Genomic DNA, 18990 nt, shown 5'->3' with positions numbered 1-18990 from the left:
AGTGAAAAGAGTGGCTGTTGTTTCTTACCTGTCTGTCACTCGTCTCTTACGGTAATAAAAACAAATAACGGTACTGAATGTTTCGATCTAATTTTTCATATTACTACGTGGGGTACCTGCGGTTTAAAATCCGGTGCGGCTTGTATAAGTACAAAAATGATTTTCTTTCTAAAATTAGATTATGCGGCTTTAATCAGGTGCGCTCTGTAGTCCAGAAATTACGGTATTATACTTTACTTGACATCAAATAAATCTGAAACAAAAGTCATCCACAGACGTAACACAATTTAAACATGACTGCTGAAAGAGCGGCAGAGTAAAGATCACGCCTTACTTTAATCTCAGCTTGGTTGACAGCAGTCTTAAAGTTGGTGACTTCATCAGTGTGACCCTGTTGGAGCTCTTTCTGATTATCAAGATTGAGCTGAAGTGCTTCCTTAGCCTGTTGGAGCTCCCTCTGGAGCTGCTGAATCTGGCTTTGACTTTCCAGTTCTTGTGACTGGATTGATTTTAACTGGTTATGTGTCTACAGAAAAGAGGAGGTGGTTAGCTGCTGGACTGTATTTCCACATTCACATGTAAAACCTGAAGACAAACTTTAAATCTATATGAACTATAGAGTCCAGAGCCTCCACTGACTGTAGCTCTTGGGCTCTACAGATTGCTAATTGTAATGATGTCTGAGAGGCAGTGCTCCTACTTGCTGGCTGTTGTTATTTGCCTGATGAAGGTCTTTCTGGCTCTGAGCCAGTTCGTCCTGACTCTGCCGCAATTGGTTCCGTGCCTCAGACAAATTAGATTGAACCTGTAGATGCACATGGGGTTATGATCCTGGGAGTGAAACTAGTTTTTATAATCTTTACTATTTTTGGAGTCACCTCTGCCAGCTGGTTCTGTTTTTGGATTAACTGATTTTGGATGTCTTTACACTTTTCCTTCAATTCTTGGGTTTCCTTCAGTGCTTCTTCCAGTGCTTGAAGGGTTTTTTTGGCCTAAATGAAAGAAATGTTTTCATTAACATTGTCAAGTAAGAATCTGATCTTTTTTTCCCTGGAATAAGTAAAACATAAAACCCAAATTCCATTGTGTAAAATAAAGTGACTGCACTAATAATCCGGACATACATTTTCTTCTTCAGCACAGAGGACAATACAGTAGAGTTTTAACTTGCAACTATTGCATATCACAAAATTTCCCAATGTTATTTAAATTGGGCTTTGCAGTTAAACATCAAAGTGTGATGCAAAATAATACAATAATCTTTGGATCAAGAATAAATATTGTTATAACATCAATACTACATACCCCCTGTACTTTAAGTAATTTGATAGCCATCCATAAAATTCTTGATTGGGATTCTATAAATCAACCGAATTTGTCGACTTCCAGTCATGGGCAGTTTTATTTTTGTCATTCTACTGGGCGAATATACACAATACATAAAGATGGCATTACAACAGTATGTAATTAAAAACATGACTGCTTATTTTTACAGCGTTATACCTCTATTTTATTATTTTTGAAATATCCCGTGATTACTTAATATGTGGCTTTTTGATCACCTCTTCTTTGAGTGAGTTTAGCTCTTCTTTAACCCTAAGGAGCTCCTTATCTGCTTTATTCTCCTCCTGGTCCAGGCCCACAACACTTTTTGTTTTGGCAGACATTTCCTCAACCAACTGTGAAAAACAGAATTACAAGATTATCTGACTTTTTTCCCCACACTCAAATGTATTTTCATGACAGGTGTACCTTGTCATGCTGGGACTTGAGTGCCTCATACTGGCTTTTGTACCGTCGTCCAATCTTCTTCACTTGTGTGATGGTCTTACTCTTCTCTATAATGTCATTTTTTTTGATTTCCAAGTCCTTCTTGAGAGTGTCTCTCTCTGCTGTCAGATGGGTTATTGAGTCTCTGAGGCTTTGCAACTGGGCCTGAGCAGAGTTACAGCTGGCAGTAGATCTAAGGCACACCAATTAAATTATATTATATTCAGAGATTCACTGATCACTCTGCAACTGAGAACAACTGCAAGATGGTTGAAATAAAAAACCTGAACTGCTTTTCCACCGAACAGTTCAGTATGTTCCTATACACTTTGGGCCTGTCTGTATTGCAGGGTATGTAAGATGCATTCATACAGTATGGCAACAGCTGCAAAGAATTGAAAGCATTGTTCCCAGACATCAATTATTGATCATTTGTGATGAGGCATAAAACTAGAAATATAATCACTAAATTCAATATATCCAATGCAACGGTGAATCAGAAGTAGTTATAGTGTGCGCAAAAGTTGTGGAATTCATTTGTTCTTTTGAAGGATTCTATTTGATTCCACGTATGGCCGATATAGAAGAAATGTAGGGGCACCTTTGGTCCTGACTATAAAACCGTGGTCAAGACTGGCCTAACGATAGCCCAATATGATAGCCTGCAGGTTGGGTCTTACTGAGACCTGGCTTCGGGAGGAGTATGTTAGCTTAAATGAAGCTACTCCTCCTACCCATCTTAATTATCATATTCCTCGTGTTACTGGTCGAGGAGGGGGAGTCGCAGCAATCTATCACTCCAAGTTATTAATTAATCCTAGACCAAAATATGGCTCCAGTTCATTTGAAAGCCTGACTCTTGGCATCACCGATCTGAACTGGAAGGCAGAAAAGCCACTTCTGTTTGTAGTTGTATATCGGCCCCCTGCTGGGCCACATTCAGAGTTCCTGTCTGAGTTCTCTGATTTCTTATCTGACTTGGTCCTTAGAACGGACAAAGTCATTATCATTGGAGACTTTAAAATCCATGTAGACGTTGTAAATGACAGCTTTAGAAATGGCTTCATCTCATTACTTGAGTCAGTTGGTTTCCTCCAGCAGATAAACCAACCAACTCATAACTTCAACCACACCCTAGATCTAGTTCTGACTTATGGTGTTGAGGTAGAACATGTGTCAGTGTTCCCTCAGAACCCAGTCCTGTCAGACCATTCTTTGATCACTTTTACATTTATGATTAAGGATTCTTCTATCCTCACAACAAAGTCTTACTATAGCAGATGTCTTTCAGATAATGCTGTAGCTAAGTTTAAGGAAGTGATCCCTGTGCTAATCCCAGGACCACCCTGTGTTTCCTCAGGGGTAAATCATTATATCTTAGCCCTGCTGAGGTTGACTCTATTGCGGAAGGTGCAACAACCTCACTGAGAATCACGCTTGATTCTGTTGCCCCCCTGAAAAAGAAAATAGTAAATCAGAGGAGGTGTGCCCCCTGGTATAATTCACACATCAGGACCCTCAAGCAGAAAGTGCGAAGACTGGAAAGGAAGTGGCATTCTTGTAAAATAGACAGCTATCATGTAGCCTGGAAAGACTGTCTATTAGTTTATAAAAAGGCCCTCCGTAAGGCTAGAACAGCTTATTTTTCTTCTTTAATTGAGGAAAATAAGAGCAACCCCAGGTTTCTTTTTAGCACTGTGGCCAAATTAACTAAGAGTCACAGTGTTTTAGATCTGCGTATCCCTTCTTCCCTTAGTGGTGAAGACTTCATGAGCTTCTTCACTGATAAAGTTGTAGCTATCAGAGAGAAAGCTAACCAGGCCATCCCAACAACTGGACCATCACCAGATGTGCTGACTGTGGGAACATACAGGTTCTCCAATGAGCCCTTAAACTCCTTCACCCCTATATATTTTTCTGAGGCGTCATCGCTAATTCAGAAATCCAAGTCCACCACGTGTCTTTTAGATCCCATCCCAACACACTTGTTGAAGGATGTTTTACCATTGATAGGCAGTTCTATCCTGGACCAGATCAATGGTTCTTTAGTGTCAGGTTATGTACCCCGGTCCTACAAGGTGGCAGTGATTAAGCCGTTGCTTAAAAAAACATCACTGGATCCTGACATATTAGCAAATTATAGGCCAATATCCAACCTTCCTTTTATCTCTAAAGTTCTTGAGAAGGTGGTGGTGACTCAGTTACTGGAGCACCTGCAGAGGAACAGCCTTTTTGAGATGTTTCAGTCAGGCTTTAGAGCTCATCACAGCACAGAAACAGCATTTCTTAAAGTTACTAATGATCTTCTCATGGCTTCAGATCATGGACTGGTCTCTATGCTGGTTCTGCTGGACCTCAGTGCTGCTTTTGATACAGTTGATCACAGCATCCTGTTACAGAGACTGGAACATGTGATTGGGATTAAAAAGACAGCACTAGACTGGTTTAGATCATATTTATCTGATAGATACCAGTTTGCTCATGTCCATGGTGTTCCCTCCTCATACAGTAGGGTTAGCCATGGGGTTCCTCAAGGTTCTGTACTTGGACCAATCCTCTTAACCTTGTACATGCTTCCCTTAGGGAACATTATTCAACAGCATGGGATAAATTTTCATTGTTATGCTGATGACGCTCAGCTTTATTTATCCATGAAACCAGAGGAGACAGAGAAGTTAGTGAAGCTTCAGACCTGTCTTAAAGACATAAAGTCCTGGATGTCTTCAAATTTCCTCCTCCTTAACTCAGGAAAAACTGAGGTCATGGTGTTTGGTCCTGAACCTCTCAGGGATAGATTAGATCATATGATCACTCTAGATGGTATCTCATTAACATCTAGTCTCTCTGTGAGGAATCTAAGAGTAACTTTTGATCAAAATCTCTCCTTCAACTCACACATTAAATTAGTCACTCAAAGTGCCTTTTTTCACCTGAGGAACATCACAAAGATTAGGAAGCTACTGACGTGGCATGATGCTGAAAAGTTAGTCCATGCATTTGTTACTTCCAGGCTGGACTACTGTAATTCTTTATTATCAGGGTGTCCAAAGAACTCTTTAAGAAGCCTCCAGTTGATCCAAAATGCTGCAGCCAGAGTTCTGACAGATATTGACAAAAGAGATCACATAACTCCTGTAATGGCGTCGCTTCATTGGCTGCCCGTTAAATTTAGAATAATTTTTAAAACCCTTCTTTTGACCTACAAGGTCCTCAGAGGCCTAGCTCCATCCTACCTGGAGGAGCTAGTGATACCTTATCAGCCCAACAGACCGTTCCGCTCTCAGAATGCTGGAGTAGAATGGGGGGCCGAGCATTTAGCTACCAGGCCCCCCTGCTATGGAACCAGCTCCCTGTCCAGGTACGGGAGGCTGACTCCATCGCTACTTTTAAGATCAGACTTAAAACCTACCTCTTTGAAAAAGCTTATTGTTGTTAATTCTGTAGTTCCAGTTACTATCATAGACAGACAAATTATCATATTTAGGGAGTCGTCTAATCGTTAGGTCACATCTTAGCTGTGCTGTTATAGGCCAAGGCTGCTGGGGTCCGGAAACATGATCACCTGACAGGCATCTGTCACCCCACTGGGTCATGGTTTCCTCTCCTCTCCTTTCCTCCTCCTCATCAAGCAAACTAGTTATGCTGATTCTTGTGTAGTTTTTCTGCTCCCCCCCCCCTCCCCTCTCTATTTATTTACAGGTATTGCCGCCTTCGGAGCTGCATGATGACCTCCGGCCCCGCTGACCCATTGTATAGTGTATTTTTGTGTGTGTTTCTGTGCTCTGTGCCTCTCCTCTCCTTCTCCTCCCCTCTCCTCTTCCCCCTCCTTCTCCTTCTCCTCTCCTTCTCACTCTCCTCTCTCTTTACTCAGCCGGCCATCAGCAGGAGGGTCCCCCTACATGAGCCTGGTCCTGCTCAAGATTTCTTCCTGTTAAAGGGGAATTTTTCCTTGCCACTGTTGCTTGTCTGGGGTTAGGCCCTGGGTTTCTGGAAAGCGCCTTGAAACAATTTTGATTGTATAAGACGCTATATAAATAAAGATTGATTTGATTTGTTCTATTTGCACATACTCCGACAGCGGTTCCATTTTAAAAGAACCGCATTTCTTTTTTACTTGAGTGGATGTGTCTCTGCCTGTTCGTTTCGCCATGATAAGGGATTAGCATTTGCGTCTCTTAACTCCGCTGCACTGTTGTTAGCTAGCTAACCTGCACGGTGAGTAAAGGCAGGGCACATACGCAAACACTGTCAATGCTATGATTGGCTGCGTAGCGTAAGTGAACTGTATCGTATGTATTATTGGCTGGACACCTGTCGCTCATTGAGTTACGTTGCGCAATAGTACAGAAAACAATATTACTGGTCAAATTAACTCGATTATATCAGTTCTAAAATTAGATATTAATGAATATGTTTCGTTTTAATTTTATTTTGTGCGCTGCATAGATTTTCTTGTGCGCTGAGTATGTGCAAGCAGTGCGCGATTGCACAAGCGCGCAGCTTAGAGGGAACATTGCTTATAGAACACTAGTCTAGTCCTTATTGACCATTCAAATTACTAGTGTTCATTCACGCTTTCACTCACATACCCAATAGCAGAATGGCTTTTAGGGATTTACAAATAACCATAACGGCACATTCATACACAACAACATAGAGGTCAAAAGACAAATAATGCATGCAAATACCTGTGCATAACTGTCTTCACATGAAATTTAATCTTACTGTAGGTATGTGTACCTTGACAGCTCATTCTTCAGGTTGGTGGTTTCCTCAATTAACTGTGAAATGTGCCTCTGCTGGTCTCGTCTCTCAGAGGCAATTTTCTGTCTCTCCTCAGTATCATTGTCTTTCTGTTGACTAATCAGCTGCTAAAGAACACAAGAATTCAATAACATTAGCTTGAGAATTGAAAAATGAGTAATATGAGAGACTTGACAGGAACCATTTAATCGTTCACATTTATAAATCATTATGAATTTTAACAAACTGTCCTTACTTGAGTTTTTATTTTCCAGCGTTTGAGATCTTCCTCAAGCAACCTCTTCTCAGCCTGAAGCGAGCCATTTTTCTCTGATAGCACAGACAACGAGTGATGTAATGGGTTGATGTCAGATTGGAGTTTTGTAACCTGATGGAAAAATAAGATATGAGATCATTTACATTGGCAATTAAGCATTAACAAGTGTTATATAGTTAAAGCTTAAATGGATGAATGTACTTTCTAAATTATCTTGATAACCGTGTTTCGTCATCAACCATACACTTCTTTTCATAGAGATAAAAACATTTTCAACAGTGGTAAAATCACAGAAAGCAAAAAACGGTACAGAAACTATTAAGCTAAAAAGAATCTAAGCTATAATGGAACTGACAAAAAGGCAAAGTGTCCCATTGTCTAACAGACAACGGTTGTTAAGATTATCAACTGTAGAAGTCATCACAGACAGGTCGGTGGAAGCAAAGTTGTCTCATCCAGAGACGACATAATGAGACAAAAGACAAAAAAAAAATTGATTTAGCAACATTCCATCACTCTGGCAGAGAATGAGATGAGTAACTGAAGTTAATCAGGGATACTTAAACCCAATATCACTTCAGGTCAAACATATGTATATATCCAACAATGCCATCTATAGAAATCAAGGACAATATTTTATAAATGTACATTTCACTGCAAATTTGCCTTTTGGACATCAATAAAATGAGTCTTACTCTAGATTGAGCTTGGAGTAATTCCTGTTCCACTTTCTCTTTGTCCATTTTTAACATCCTGTTTGTTTCTTGGAGGACACCATCATCTTCAATTTTCTTCAGCTGTTGTTCCTGCACTGCCAGTGTTCTTGATGTAACCTTATCCATGGTAAACACATATTAACCATTTTTATCTTCTGGAACAGGTTAATCACTAAATAGCAAATACATTTTTAAAAAAAACAATGCAAAATAAAAATATGCCCAACCTGCACTTTCATCCTCTCAGCATTTAGCGCTTCCTGCAGCTCCTTAATTTCTCTGTTTTGTTGTTCCATTCGCTCTCTGTAGCGAAGGGCTTCTCTCTTTGACACCTCACATTGAGCCAGGACTATGTCTTTTTGCTGTCGCACAAATCTAAAATGCCCAGGAATTATAACATTAATGATTTACATCATATTCATTGCAGACACAGTCACCTGAGGCAATAATACCTGAGTATTTCTAGCAGCTGCTCAGCTGTTTTCCCTTCCTCGCCGAAGGTCTGGTGAAGCTGCAGCAGCTGATGCTCCTCTATCTGGGTATTCCTGGAGGCCATTTCATCCATTTGCTGGTGCAACATTGCATTCTGCTTCTCCATCTCTGCATACTGCCTACATTTATTCAATAGATCCTCCTTAAGGACAGAGAAATATTGTTTACCTTAGTTGGCTCAGTGAAATATTTTAAATGTATCTGGATTTCAAAAACATGATGTACATCTATTTCTAGGGCTGTCAATTTTAGGACTTTAATGCAGATTAATTTCAGGTTACAGATTAATCCGGTAAAACGCCACTGAAGTCCTGATTAGACATCGTCTTAACGTCCATCAGCACTGTTATCCTCATCTACAAGACTTCATTTTTATTTTATCTCGTGATGTAAAGACCATCAGTTAGGTTAGCAATACTTGCTAGGAGTTTGCAGTCTTTGCTTAAGTGCCGAGTAATATCAAGCACAACTGTGATATACACTTGTACCATGGCTAAGGACCAATCAGATTGCTTGGATTCACCTGTTTTATAGTTGTGTAGAATGTAAATTAATCCACAATGGCCCTGTGATTAATCTGATTAAATGATTTGCCAACCCTTGATTTTCCCCCCAATCTAGTACGGTACTACAGCCTTCCTACCTTCAGCTGTTTCTCCACTATGTTCCAAGCTGCCATTTTGTCCTGTAGAAGGGATAAGGTCTTGGACCCTTGTTTCTCAAGCTCGCTCCGCTTTACTGCTTCCTCTTCAGCTTTCTTCTTTAGCTTCTGAATGGCTTCAACATCAGCAGCATGAAGCATTAGTTCCCTTTCATATTTAGCCTGCGCCTCAGCTGCTACAGTTGTCTACATCAGGATATAGAGACCTTAGGCAATGTAGTCAGATTAAAATTCATTACATAAGTCAATGTATGTGTATGAAGACCTGTAGCAAACTGTCCTGTATGGCCTTTTGCTCCTGAGTAACAGCAGCAGCAGCTCTCTCCAGTGCTTCATGCTCCTTGTTCTGGCTAGCCCTCAAGCTATGTTGCAGATCAGAGACCTAGACAAAAAAGAAAAGCACTCAAACCCCTTAAATGCTCAAAATAAGTGCCTCAAGGAGTGCGCAGGTCCCGAGTTTTCCTAGGGAGATGCTTATAGCTGATATTAAAGGTGCAATATCTGAGCTAGTATGGCTTCAGCATGATCTCATCTTTCTCAACTCATTGGCATCTCCCCATGATCCGCTAGCTGCCTGCGCCCTGAATAGACAAAGGTTACTCATTTGACAATAGCGACATGAAAGTTTAAACTGGAGAAGACAGTTAATTTTTTTAAAAAGGGGTAAAATAAGTGATCTTTGTCCATTTAAAGTGTTGGCATCCCTTAAAAATAACTTCAAAAACCAATAAAGACAAAATGCATGTATTATTTTGCCAAAGACACTATAAATATGAGTGAAAAATATAACTTAAAAAGTTATTTCATAAATCTGTGCATTACATGTTTTTCTAATTCATCAATGGCATGTCTTCTTGTTTGTTGTTCCTGTCGTTTCATTTTTTCCAGTTCTAAAATTCTCTTCTCCAACTTTTTCTGCACCTCCTCTGACTCCTTCACCTGGATCTCCAGAGGACCGCGAGACTACAAAAAAAACAGAAAATGAAGGCAGGCTGTACAGCAGTCTTTAAAAATGTTATCAGTTCCAATACAATTACATTTATGTAATTCTAGATTCCAAAATTCAGTCCCTGAATGAATATACAACAATCTTTATTTAAAGGTTACAATTATTTTAGAATAGAGTTAGAATATAGAGATTTCTGCCATTCTAGCAATGGTCCATTTTAAAGGACTTAAAATTATCTGGACAAACTAGCATGAATACACTTTTAATGTGATGGGGAAAAAAGTTGCTTATCTTTGGACACATTGTAGTGAATGTAAATAGTGAATGATATTGAATGGGTCATGTTGTATGTGGTAGTCTATACCGCTGAGGAAATTAGTGCACAATACGGAACTGATTATAGAAGCTATTACATAGTTGTTGGTTGGCAGAGAGCAATTATTGGGAATTAATGTGAAAAGCCCTGCAAAAACAAACAATGCAATCTTTATATTGCTTTCGTACTGAAAACAGAATGTAAATGTGGCATATTATAACGCCAATCGACCCGGCATTTGGGTCACATTGCCAGCAGTTGGCAAGAGGTGCGTGGCATTTTTCTCTCTTCCCTCTTATATACTGCTCAACAAAATTAGAGGATCACTTCGAAAACACATCAGATCTAAACGGGGGAGAAATGATCTTGAATGTTTTCTTTCCTGATAAAAAGTAGGTGATGATGCCACATAATTTGATAGAAATGAAAATGATCACCCTATACAGGGGGGAAATCAAAGACACCCCAAAAATGAAAGTGAAAAAATGATGCAGCAGACTGGTCCATTTTGCCAAAATGTCATTGTAGCAACTCAAAATGATTCTCAGTAGTTTGTATGGCCCCCACATGCTTGTACACATGCCTGACAACGTCGGGGTATGCTTCTAATGAGACGACGAATGGTGTCCTGGGGGATCTCCTCCCAGATCTGGACCAGGGCATCACTGAGCTCCTGGACAGTCTGAGGATCAACCTGGCGGCGCCGGATGGACCTAAACATAATATCCCGGAGGTGTTATATTGGGTTTAGGTCAGGTGAACATGGGGGGCATTCAATGGTATCAATTCCTTCATCCTCCAGGAACTGCCTGCATACTCTAGCCACATGAGGTCAGGCATTGTCGTGGACCAGGAGGAACCCAGGTCCCACTGCACCAGCGTAGTGCATTGGCCAAGGATTTCATCCCGATACCTAATAGCAGTTAGGGTGCCATTATCTAACCTGTAGAGGTCTGTGCGTCCTTCCAGGGATATGCCTCCCCAGACCATCACTGGCCCACCACCAAACCGGTCATGCTGAATGATGTTGCAGGCAGCATAACGTTCTCCACGGCATCTCCAGACCCTTTCACGTCTGTCGCATGTGCTCAGGTTGAACCTGCTCTCATCGGTGGAGAGCACAGGGCGCCAGTGGTGTAGTTGGCAATTCTGGTGGTCTATGGCAAATGCCAATCAAGCTCTACGGGGCCGGGCATTGAGCACAGGGCCCACTGCAGGACGTTGGGCCCTCAGGCCACCCTCATGGAGCCTGTTTCTGATTGTTTGGTCAGAAACATTCACACCAGTGGCCTACTGGAGGTCATTTTGTAGGGCTCTGGCAGTGCTCATCCTGTTCCTCCTTGCACAAAGGAGCAGATACCGATCCTGCTGAGGGTTTAAGGACCTTCTACGGCCCTGTCCAGCTCTCCTGGAGTAACTACCTGTCTCCTGGAATCTCCTCCATGCTCTTGAGACTGTGCTGGGAGACACATCAAACCTTCTTGCAATGGCACGTATTGATGTGCCATCCTGGAGGAGTTAGACTACTTGTGCAACCTCTGAAGCATCCAGGTACCGCACCATGCTATCAACAGAGATGTTGATCCAAGCCAAATGAAGAACTACAGCAGTAGAAAGTCAGTCAGTAAAAAATCAGCCAAAAGAGATGGGGAGGAAAAAAAAAGTATCAGTGGCCTCAACCTGGAAAGCCATTCCTGTTTTGGAGCCGTCTCATTGTTGCCCCTCTGATACACCTGTTGTTGATTTCATTAACAACAAAGCAACAGAAACTGATTAACAACTGATAGGCTGCGATGCACTGATTAAAAAGTGTTCCTCTAATTTTTTTGAGCAGTGTATGTTACGCGTATGTTATCACGTAGACTTCGTTACACCTTTTTTTATCCACCGGAACGCTATGGGGTAAACAATGGACAGCACAGACGTCAGCAAATCGATGGTCAGCATTGTTATTGTGTACTCTGCAATTTTGTCCACTCTGCAAAGTATACAAGCTCGGTGGAGATGGAACAATGTTCGATGCTAATGCAGTGAAGGAGGAAGGAATTTGTGGCAATTCTGAAATGATTGAAAGGGACGATATTTGACTATTTTATTGAATTTCTTACCCCGGCTATTTGGCTACAAAGCAAGGGAGTAAGTCCCCAAAAATTATCTAAAAATAAGTTTTGAAAATACATTTTTGTTTGTAAAATAATTTGTCTGCATATGTCTTAAATTTCTACCAAGATAGCAGCTATGTGTTCATCCGGACAATAGTTCGACAAGGCTATAGTCATTATTAGACACCAGTCATCTTGTAATATTTTAAGTCACTTAAAGTTCAGCGGAATAAAAATGTGCCATGGCTCATTGGGCAGAGTCAGAGGGTTTTGATAACACAGAAAAGGCTGTGGAGGGCATTGGGGGTACAACTAGCGTGCTGAGAGGCCATATAGCTATTAATTTACTAAGTTCATAATAAGACCACTCAATGCATCCCGGGCCATAAATAATTATCCTGCACAGTGCCCAAAAATCTGCCGATGAATCTCTCCTCCGCATATGTGTGTGGATCTTGCCAGTGCGCTCACCTTTCACAAAAAAGTGTGCCTTATCACCAGGGCAGTTGCTAGGAATTCAGGACCTCCTAAAGGAATATTGGCATGGGCCCCTCTACCACAGGATTTTTTTTACCCCAGGACAAGCTGCCCAGTGACAAAACCAGAACGTGACGGACTGTACATCAACATCTTCGGGTAATTTAGCAGGACAATGCCGGATGCCTTCATAGCAGGCAAGCCGAGCAGTTTATTTCAGTCGAATGACCCTGCAAGCAACCTGGTATGAAATGTCACAGCACCCCTTTCCCTAAGCCAAAAAGACCAATCATCAACGTGGGATTTTTGTAGTTTAAAGTGTGCAAGCTTTAGATTTCTTTTCCTAAAATACAAACAAATTACAGTGGCCGGTGGTAGCTCAGACCCATGGGGACTGGGCTGAGAAGTGGAGGGTTCTTGGTTCAAGCCTCAGTGCAGACAGTACCATATTTTCGCGACCATAAAGAAAACTTAAAAGTCTTACATTTTCTCCAAAATGGACAGGGCACCTTATAATGTGGTGCGCCTCATGTGTGCACCGAGTTCCAAAATCTTTAAAAGCTTTTTTCGGCTTTCGCAAAAGGCATTTCGGATTCATTTTGGATACAAAAGATGATGTACATGAGTACATTGCTAAAAACATAAATACAGAAAAAGCACCCATAACTGAGACTGCGCCTTTTGATACGGTGCGCCTTATGGTTGCGAAAATACAGTAGTTGGGGAAGGTGCCAGAACACCTTCACAGCACTGTCACACCCTTGAGCAAAGTACCGAATCCACAAATGCTCAAATTGGGCCCTGCAATGAACTAGTAACTCATCCAGGGTGGCCCCTACCTCCACCTGTGACACCAAAAGGGATGAAGTGGTTAAGATGACAAGACAGAGACAGATTACACATAACTGCATGCATATAGCAATTATCCAAATACCTTTAAGGCCTTTAAATTATAGTCATCATAAGAGTCAAACTGTACACACACATTTTTATATTGCAATACCTCCTTTTCCTTTTTCACGGTTTCTTCCAGAGTCAGTACCACCACTCTGTAACGCTCCAAGTTGGCATTAGTGTTTTTTAACTGCTCCGTTAGCTCAGCATTTTTCTGCTCAGTGGTATGAAGTTGACCTTTCAATTCTTGAAGCTCGTCTGCCTGGTTGGACTCCTGGGAGGGTGCTGTAGGACACAAATACACACGTTTGTACTTCTGTTTTTGTGATACCCTAACATTTCCAACGAAACACCGAATACATAAATGTGCGCCCACATACTCTCGATAATAATTCTCTTTTGAAAGATGAGATCATATTGCATGCATCAGTTTACCTCTCAACTGCAATTTGAGGCATGTAGCTCCAACAGCCTCAGACGATGAGGCTGCAGTCAACTTTGACTGAAGGGTGGCAACTTGCTGTTCAGAGGCAAGCAGCAACTCCTTGGTTTTCAGATACAATTTGTTCAGGGTCTCTATCTGTTTCTGGGCTTCCAGTAATTGAGCCTGGCAAGCATATATACAGGAAGACAAATGGTTACATGCTGGGCCAAACAATACTGTGTAGTGGAGGAAGTTTTCAAACACTGTCACTTGATCGACATTGTTTTATGTTGTAGGATTGTATTAAAGCAAACAAAAATCAAATGCACTTGTATCAACCTACATACATACAATATCCTGAATAACAGCAAAAACAGAATTTTAGGTATTTTTAACTGAAGTACCTTAAGTACTTGCAGGTAGAAATTACAGCCTGCAGTCATCTTGTGCATGATTCCAAAACCTTTGCACAGCTAGATATACTTTAGGAATTTTCTTGGCAGTTCTCTGCAGATACTCTGTAAATTTCATCTGATTAGATGGTGATCCTCCATGAACAGCAGTCATCATTATTTTCTAGAGATGTTGAATTATGCCAGGTCTATCTGGGACACTCAATGGTATACACTGTTGTTGAATGCGAGAACTCACTTCCTACACTGACTAGGTGCTTAGGGTCATTGTTTTGTTGAAAGGTGGACCTTGAGCCCAGCTTGAGGTTCTGAGCAATGAGGATAACATTTTCATTTAGTACTTCAATCCATACAGCTTTCCCTCAACTCTGACCAAGCTGCCATTTGTAACAACTGAAAAAAAGCTTTGTGGAATAACATTTCACTGTAGATATAATAATTTGAAGGTGGTTAAGTGTACCTGGTATCATCAAAACATGATGCTTGAAGGAAGGCCAAACATTTAAATCTTCAAACCAGAAAATTTTTCATGTGTTCATTTTGCAAATGCCTGAAGGAGTTTACTATGTTTTTTGAAGAGGCCCTGTCTGGCCACTTCTGCCATACGATCCAAATCAGTGAGTGGGGCCTGCAGTGACCTCTTGGAACTTTTGTCCCTATAGCTTAATTTATTAATACGTCGTTTTTCGCTGTCATTTTTAGGTATTGAGTTTGATGACAGAATTTGATTTTTTTATTCACTTTATGCTGCAATACGGGAAAAAAAAGATCAACTGCACTGTATATACAGCATGAGCATTTGGTACACATAAATATACGCGCATTCAGCGACTGTACTTTACACTACGTACATCCATACAATGGCCAAGCTTGTGTTTCTGTGCTACTTCTTGCTCCAGCTTTGTCTTTACTGAAACAAGTTCTGCCTCCAGATGGTCTATTTTGGTATTCAGCCGGTGGCAGGTTTCAAGTTCTGAACGTTCCATAGTCATCTAGGCAAGACAAAAAGGGACTGAATGTAGATTAAATCATTATTTTTACAGATACACAAGCAAGGTAAATTTGTAAAAGAATTAGCTATTAAAATAAGACAATTCAAAATATCTTTACACTTCAAACTAGTTCTAGGTTTAAGTCACATTTTTGTCTGAATATTAAAGGAAGGTGGCATAGTAGTGTATAGTCGTGTAGTGCTTCCAATTATTCCACTTCATTGTTCCATGGAGAAATCTGTTCTTGTTGCTAGAAATGCCAGGGGGAAAAAAAAGTAATTTTGTTTTGGCCTCCCTGATTTTATACTCACCTGTTGTGTGTAATTGGTCACAAATTTGAGTGGGTGTGGTAATACAGAAAAACAGAAATTACCTTTTTGCCCACAGAAGAATAAATGTCATTAGTGTAATGTCATACTTGTATGGTCTTAAGATTGGAAAGCAGCAGGTTCTGGTTACGTTGTTCTACCAGCATGACTTCCTTCTCTCGACCGAGTCGATGCTCGGCTTGTCTCAATATTTCTCGCTCTTTCATCAAGTTCTCACTACGGACCTATAGACCAGAATACAGAGAAGGTAAAAAAAATAAAAAAATAAAAGATGAGTTCAATTCCACATAATATACATTTTTCTAAACATCTTCAATATAATTTAAAAATGATAATATCGTGTTTGTGTTAATTAAATGTAGGTCACAGCATATGAGTGTCACACTAGTTATGCAAAAAGGACAGTCCAAATTGACCTCAACTAAGCAAGAGTCCTGGACCTCAAGATGCCCCCTCAGAGGACATTTGTTTGAGGCTCATTTAACACTGTATCTATGTGAGACACTAGAATGGAGGACTACATTACCTTGAGTGTAGCAGGCTAAAAAAATTGCTTTAAAACTTTACCAAACAAATCACTATAACTGTCTCTGAAGGTCCTAATAACATAAAAAATACATCCTTTAGTATCTACATCTCTCTGATACCTCACACACTTCTGCCAGTACCTCCCATGTTAAATGCAGCAGGGAAAATCGTTCATAACTGAAATAAAGCATTTTGAACTTGTTTCTCCAACACAATTTAAGCTAATTTAATGATATTTGACAGGCATATATATGAAACTCTTCTGGGTCTAACAAACCCAAACATCAACAAAATCAGCCATTAAGTGCTTTAAATTCACATTTAAATGTGGGTGGGTTCTGGCTTCTCCTCAGCAGTTTCTGCCTCTCGCAGACCTGTTCAGTTAATGAGCTCACAGCCGCTGCGTGCCATCACTCATTTCTGTGTCTGCTACAGTTCAAACTCATTTTTCCTCCAACATCATCAAGTGTCATTTCACTAAAATTCACAGGCACATATTTTACAGGGGGAGCTGGAGCCTATCCAAATATTGTGTCCTTATCTAATCTATTAGGTCTTAGGAAATTGTTTTATATGTGGTGGCCACAGACCATTTCCCTCTCCTCTTCCTAGTTTTTGCCTAGTTGTGTTTCAGTACTAATGATTTTCAACACATAGTGAATCAGCCAATTCCATGACGGCCACTCTCTCTACAATGTGGCATGTGTTGTTGGCAAATTACTGATAGGTATGCTCTGTTTTCCAGTTGCAACAGAGGTGGAACCATCCGTTGGAAAATGTGCTACACATTGGTGAACATATTAATTCCCAGAGCAGAAAGGCAAGCGTTTAATTCCTGGCAACCAGGTTCTAGCTTTACTGATAATGATTTGATTACCTTTTCAGGCTAGATTTGGTGGTCCTCATAAGGTGTTATGTCTGATTTTAAGCCATCGCTAAAACTTATGGTCATCAAAATGAATGAGTGAGCGGGACCAAGTAAGAAGACAAAAACATATCACTTTCATACAGAATGGGAGGTGGACTTTTTTTTCACGATGTCATTTTCGGAGTGCGTTGAAGATTATTAAGTACCGTATTTTCACGACTATAAGGCGCACCTAAAAGCCTAGAATTTTCTAAAAAATCTACGGTGCGCCTTTTAACCCGGAGCGCCTTTTGTATGGATTACGGTAATATTGGTTAATCGCGGCTACCGTAGTCAGTAGGCGTGGCCGAGGTAACAGCAGTAAATTCAGTCCCAAACCATTTCTGTCTGTAAAGACCCCAAAATGGCTCCTTGCAAGAGACGCGCTTTTGACGCAGAGTTCAAACTGAAGGCTATCAGTCACGTGGTTGAACACGGAAATAGAGCAGCGGCAAGAGAATTTAACGTGAACCAATCAATGGTGCAGAAGTGGAGGAAGCAACAAGACGACCTGCGCCAGGTAAAGAAGACTCAACGGAGCTTCCGAGGAAACAAAGCAAGAAGTGGATTAACAAAGGAACTCCAGCCGCTAAATATTGGTGTCAACGGGGCATTCAAAGCTAGACTGCGAACTGCGTGGGAGCGGTAGATGACGAACGGCGAACACACGTTCACCAAGACGGGGAGACGGCGCCGAGCGTCATACGTCACTATCGGCCAGTGGATCGTAAATGCCTGGGCATCGACCGTGGTCCGAGCTTTCGGGAAGGCAGGGATTGTCACTGAAATGCCAGACAACACCAGCGACACCGACCCTGATGACGACTTTGACGAGACGGAGCCGGCCATGTTGGACGCCGTATTCGCACAACTGTTCAATTCGGACACCGAAGAAGAAGAATTCGAGGGATTCCTGGATGAGGAATGAACTGATAAAGTGATCTTTACGTGTTTCTTTTGTGTGTTTACAACTTAACAAGGCTGGTCATACTGTGAATATGGAAATTACCGTTTGAACAATGTTGTTATATTGCTATTGTTATATTGCTATCGCTTTGCACTACTTCGAGAGTTCGAGTTACCGTATATTGTGTTTGCACTAACGTTTGATTTACCGCAACGGTACCACGTGATAAAAATGTTGCACTAAATCGAAGATTTATTAAACTCCACTATCCACTTGTGATAAAAATGTTGCACTGCCTGTTATAACTCGTTGTTATTAAACGAACTGTGTTACGCGAAAACACTACGTCACTCGGGAAAAATAATAAAACAGCTGTTTATTCGTTTTGGGAGTGAATAGAGTTGTGAGAACGACGGTTTGTATTCTATTAATAAAGTTTGACTGATTTATCTGGCTGTTTTATTGACATTCCTTTTAGCGCAGCTCGATCTAGTGAACGCGTCATGAAACCACAGGCACTACGCAGTTTCTATGCTATGCGCCTTATAACACGGTGCGCCCTGTGTATGAAAATATTTCTAAAATAGGCTGTTAATTGAAGGTGCGCCCTATAATACGGCGCGCCTTATGGTTGTGAAAATACGGTACATGAAGATTATTAAATCCAAATACCGTTCCACCATTACTGATGAACATCTGGAAGTGTGCTTGAGGCTGGCTGTCAGCAGCTACTGTCCGGACTATGCATCCCTGGCTGATTCAATTCAGTGCAAGTCATCAAAGTAAACTCAGGCAATTACAAAAAAATGTTAATAGTTAATTATTATGTGTGTTTTGCAATATTGGCTCATTCGGTTATGCAAGGTACATCAACATACCGTACATTGTACATACAAAGAATCCTCAATACCGGTACATTTGAAAATAATTAGATGTTTTGCATTTTTGTGGTGGGTAGATCATTTTGACTTGGTCATTTTGTAAGTAGCTTGCATGCTGAAAAAATGTGAGCACCCCTGACCATGTTAGCGCGGCATATTTTGTCAGTACGTTTGATCTCCAAAAAGGATACTGGCAGATCTTGCTGACTTAC

The 18990-nt window shown here is 40.8% G+C and overlaps 1 protein-coding gene across 15 annotated transcripts in view; it reads right to left on the bottom strand.

Moving 5' to 3' along the window:
- The window catches only part of tpra (translocated promoter region a, nuclear basket protein), a 56776-nt gene that overhangs the window by 16631 nt on the left and 21155 nt on the right, over positions 1 to 18990 (bottom strand). For 14 of the 15 annotated variants that reach the window (XM_057057624.1, XM_057057626.1, XM_057057620.1 and 11 more), the window contains exons 19-35: positions 15645 to 15779; positions 15086 to 15226; positions 13833 to 14004; positions 13507 to 13682; positions 9482 to 9622; positions 8925 to 9041; positions 8642 to 8845; positions 7959 to 8140; positions 7734 to 7881; positions 7486 to 7623; positions 6770 to 6901; positions 6496 to 6641; positions 1753 to 1963; positions 1563 to 1679; positions 879 to 992; positions 701 to 805; positions 335 to 526 (exon numbers count right to left, since the gene is read on the bottom strand). In XM_057057624.1, coding sequence (XP_056913604.1) covers positions 335 to 526; positions 701 to 805; positions 879 to 992; positions 1563 to 1679; positions 1753 to 1963; positions 6496 to 6641; positions 6770 to 6901; positions 7486 to 7623; positions 7734 to 7881; positions 7959 to 8140; positions 8642 to 8845; positions 8925 to 9041; positions 9482 to 9622; positions 13507 to 13682; positions 13833 to 14004; positions 15086 to 15226; positions 15645 to 15779 — 2571 coding nt within the window. The remainder of the gene's footprint in view (positions 1 to 334; positions 527 to 700; positions 806 to 878; positions 993 to 1562; positions 1680 to 1752; positions 1964 to 6495; positions 6642 to 6769; positions 6902 to 7485; positions 7624 to 7733; positions 7882 to 7958; positions 8141 to 8641; positions 8846 to 8924; positions 9042 to 9481; positions 9623 to 13506; positions 13683 to 13832; positions 14005 to 15085; positions 15227 to 15644; positions 15780 to 18990) is intronic. The other variant, XM_057057622.1, reaches the window with a different exon arrangement.

This window comes from Takifugu flavidus, chromosome 15, assembly GCF_003711565.1.
Source record: "Takifugu flavidus isolate HTHZ2018 chromosome 15, ASM371156v2, whole genome shotgun sequence".
Taxonomy (NCBI): domain Eukaryota; kingdom Metazoa; phylum Chordata; class Actinopteri; order Tetraodontiformes; family Tetraodontidae; genus Takifugu; species Takifugu flavidus.
This window is presented reverse-complemented; position numbering and strand designations above follow the sequence as displayed.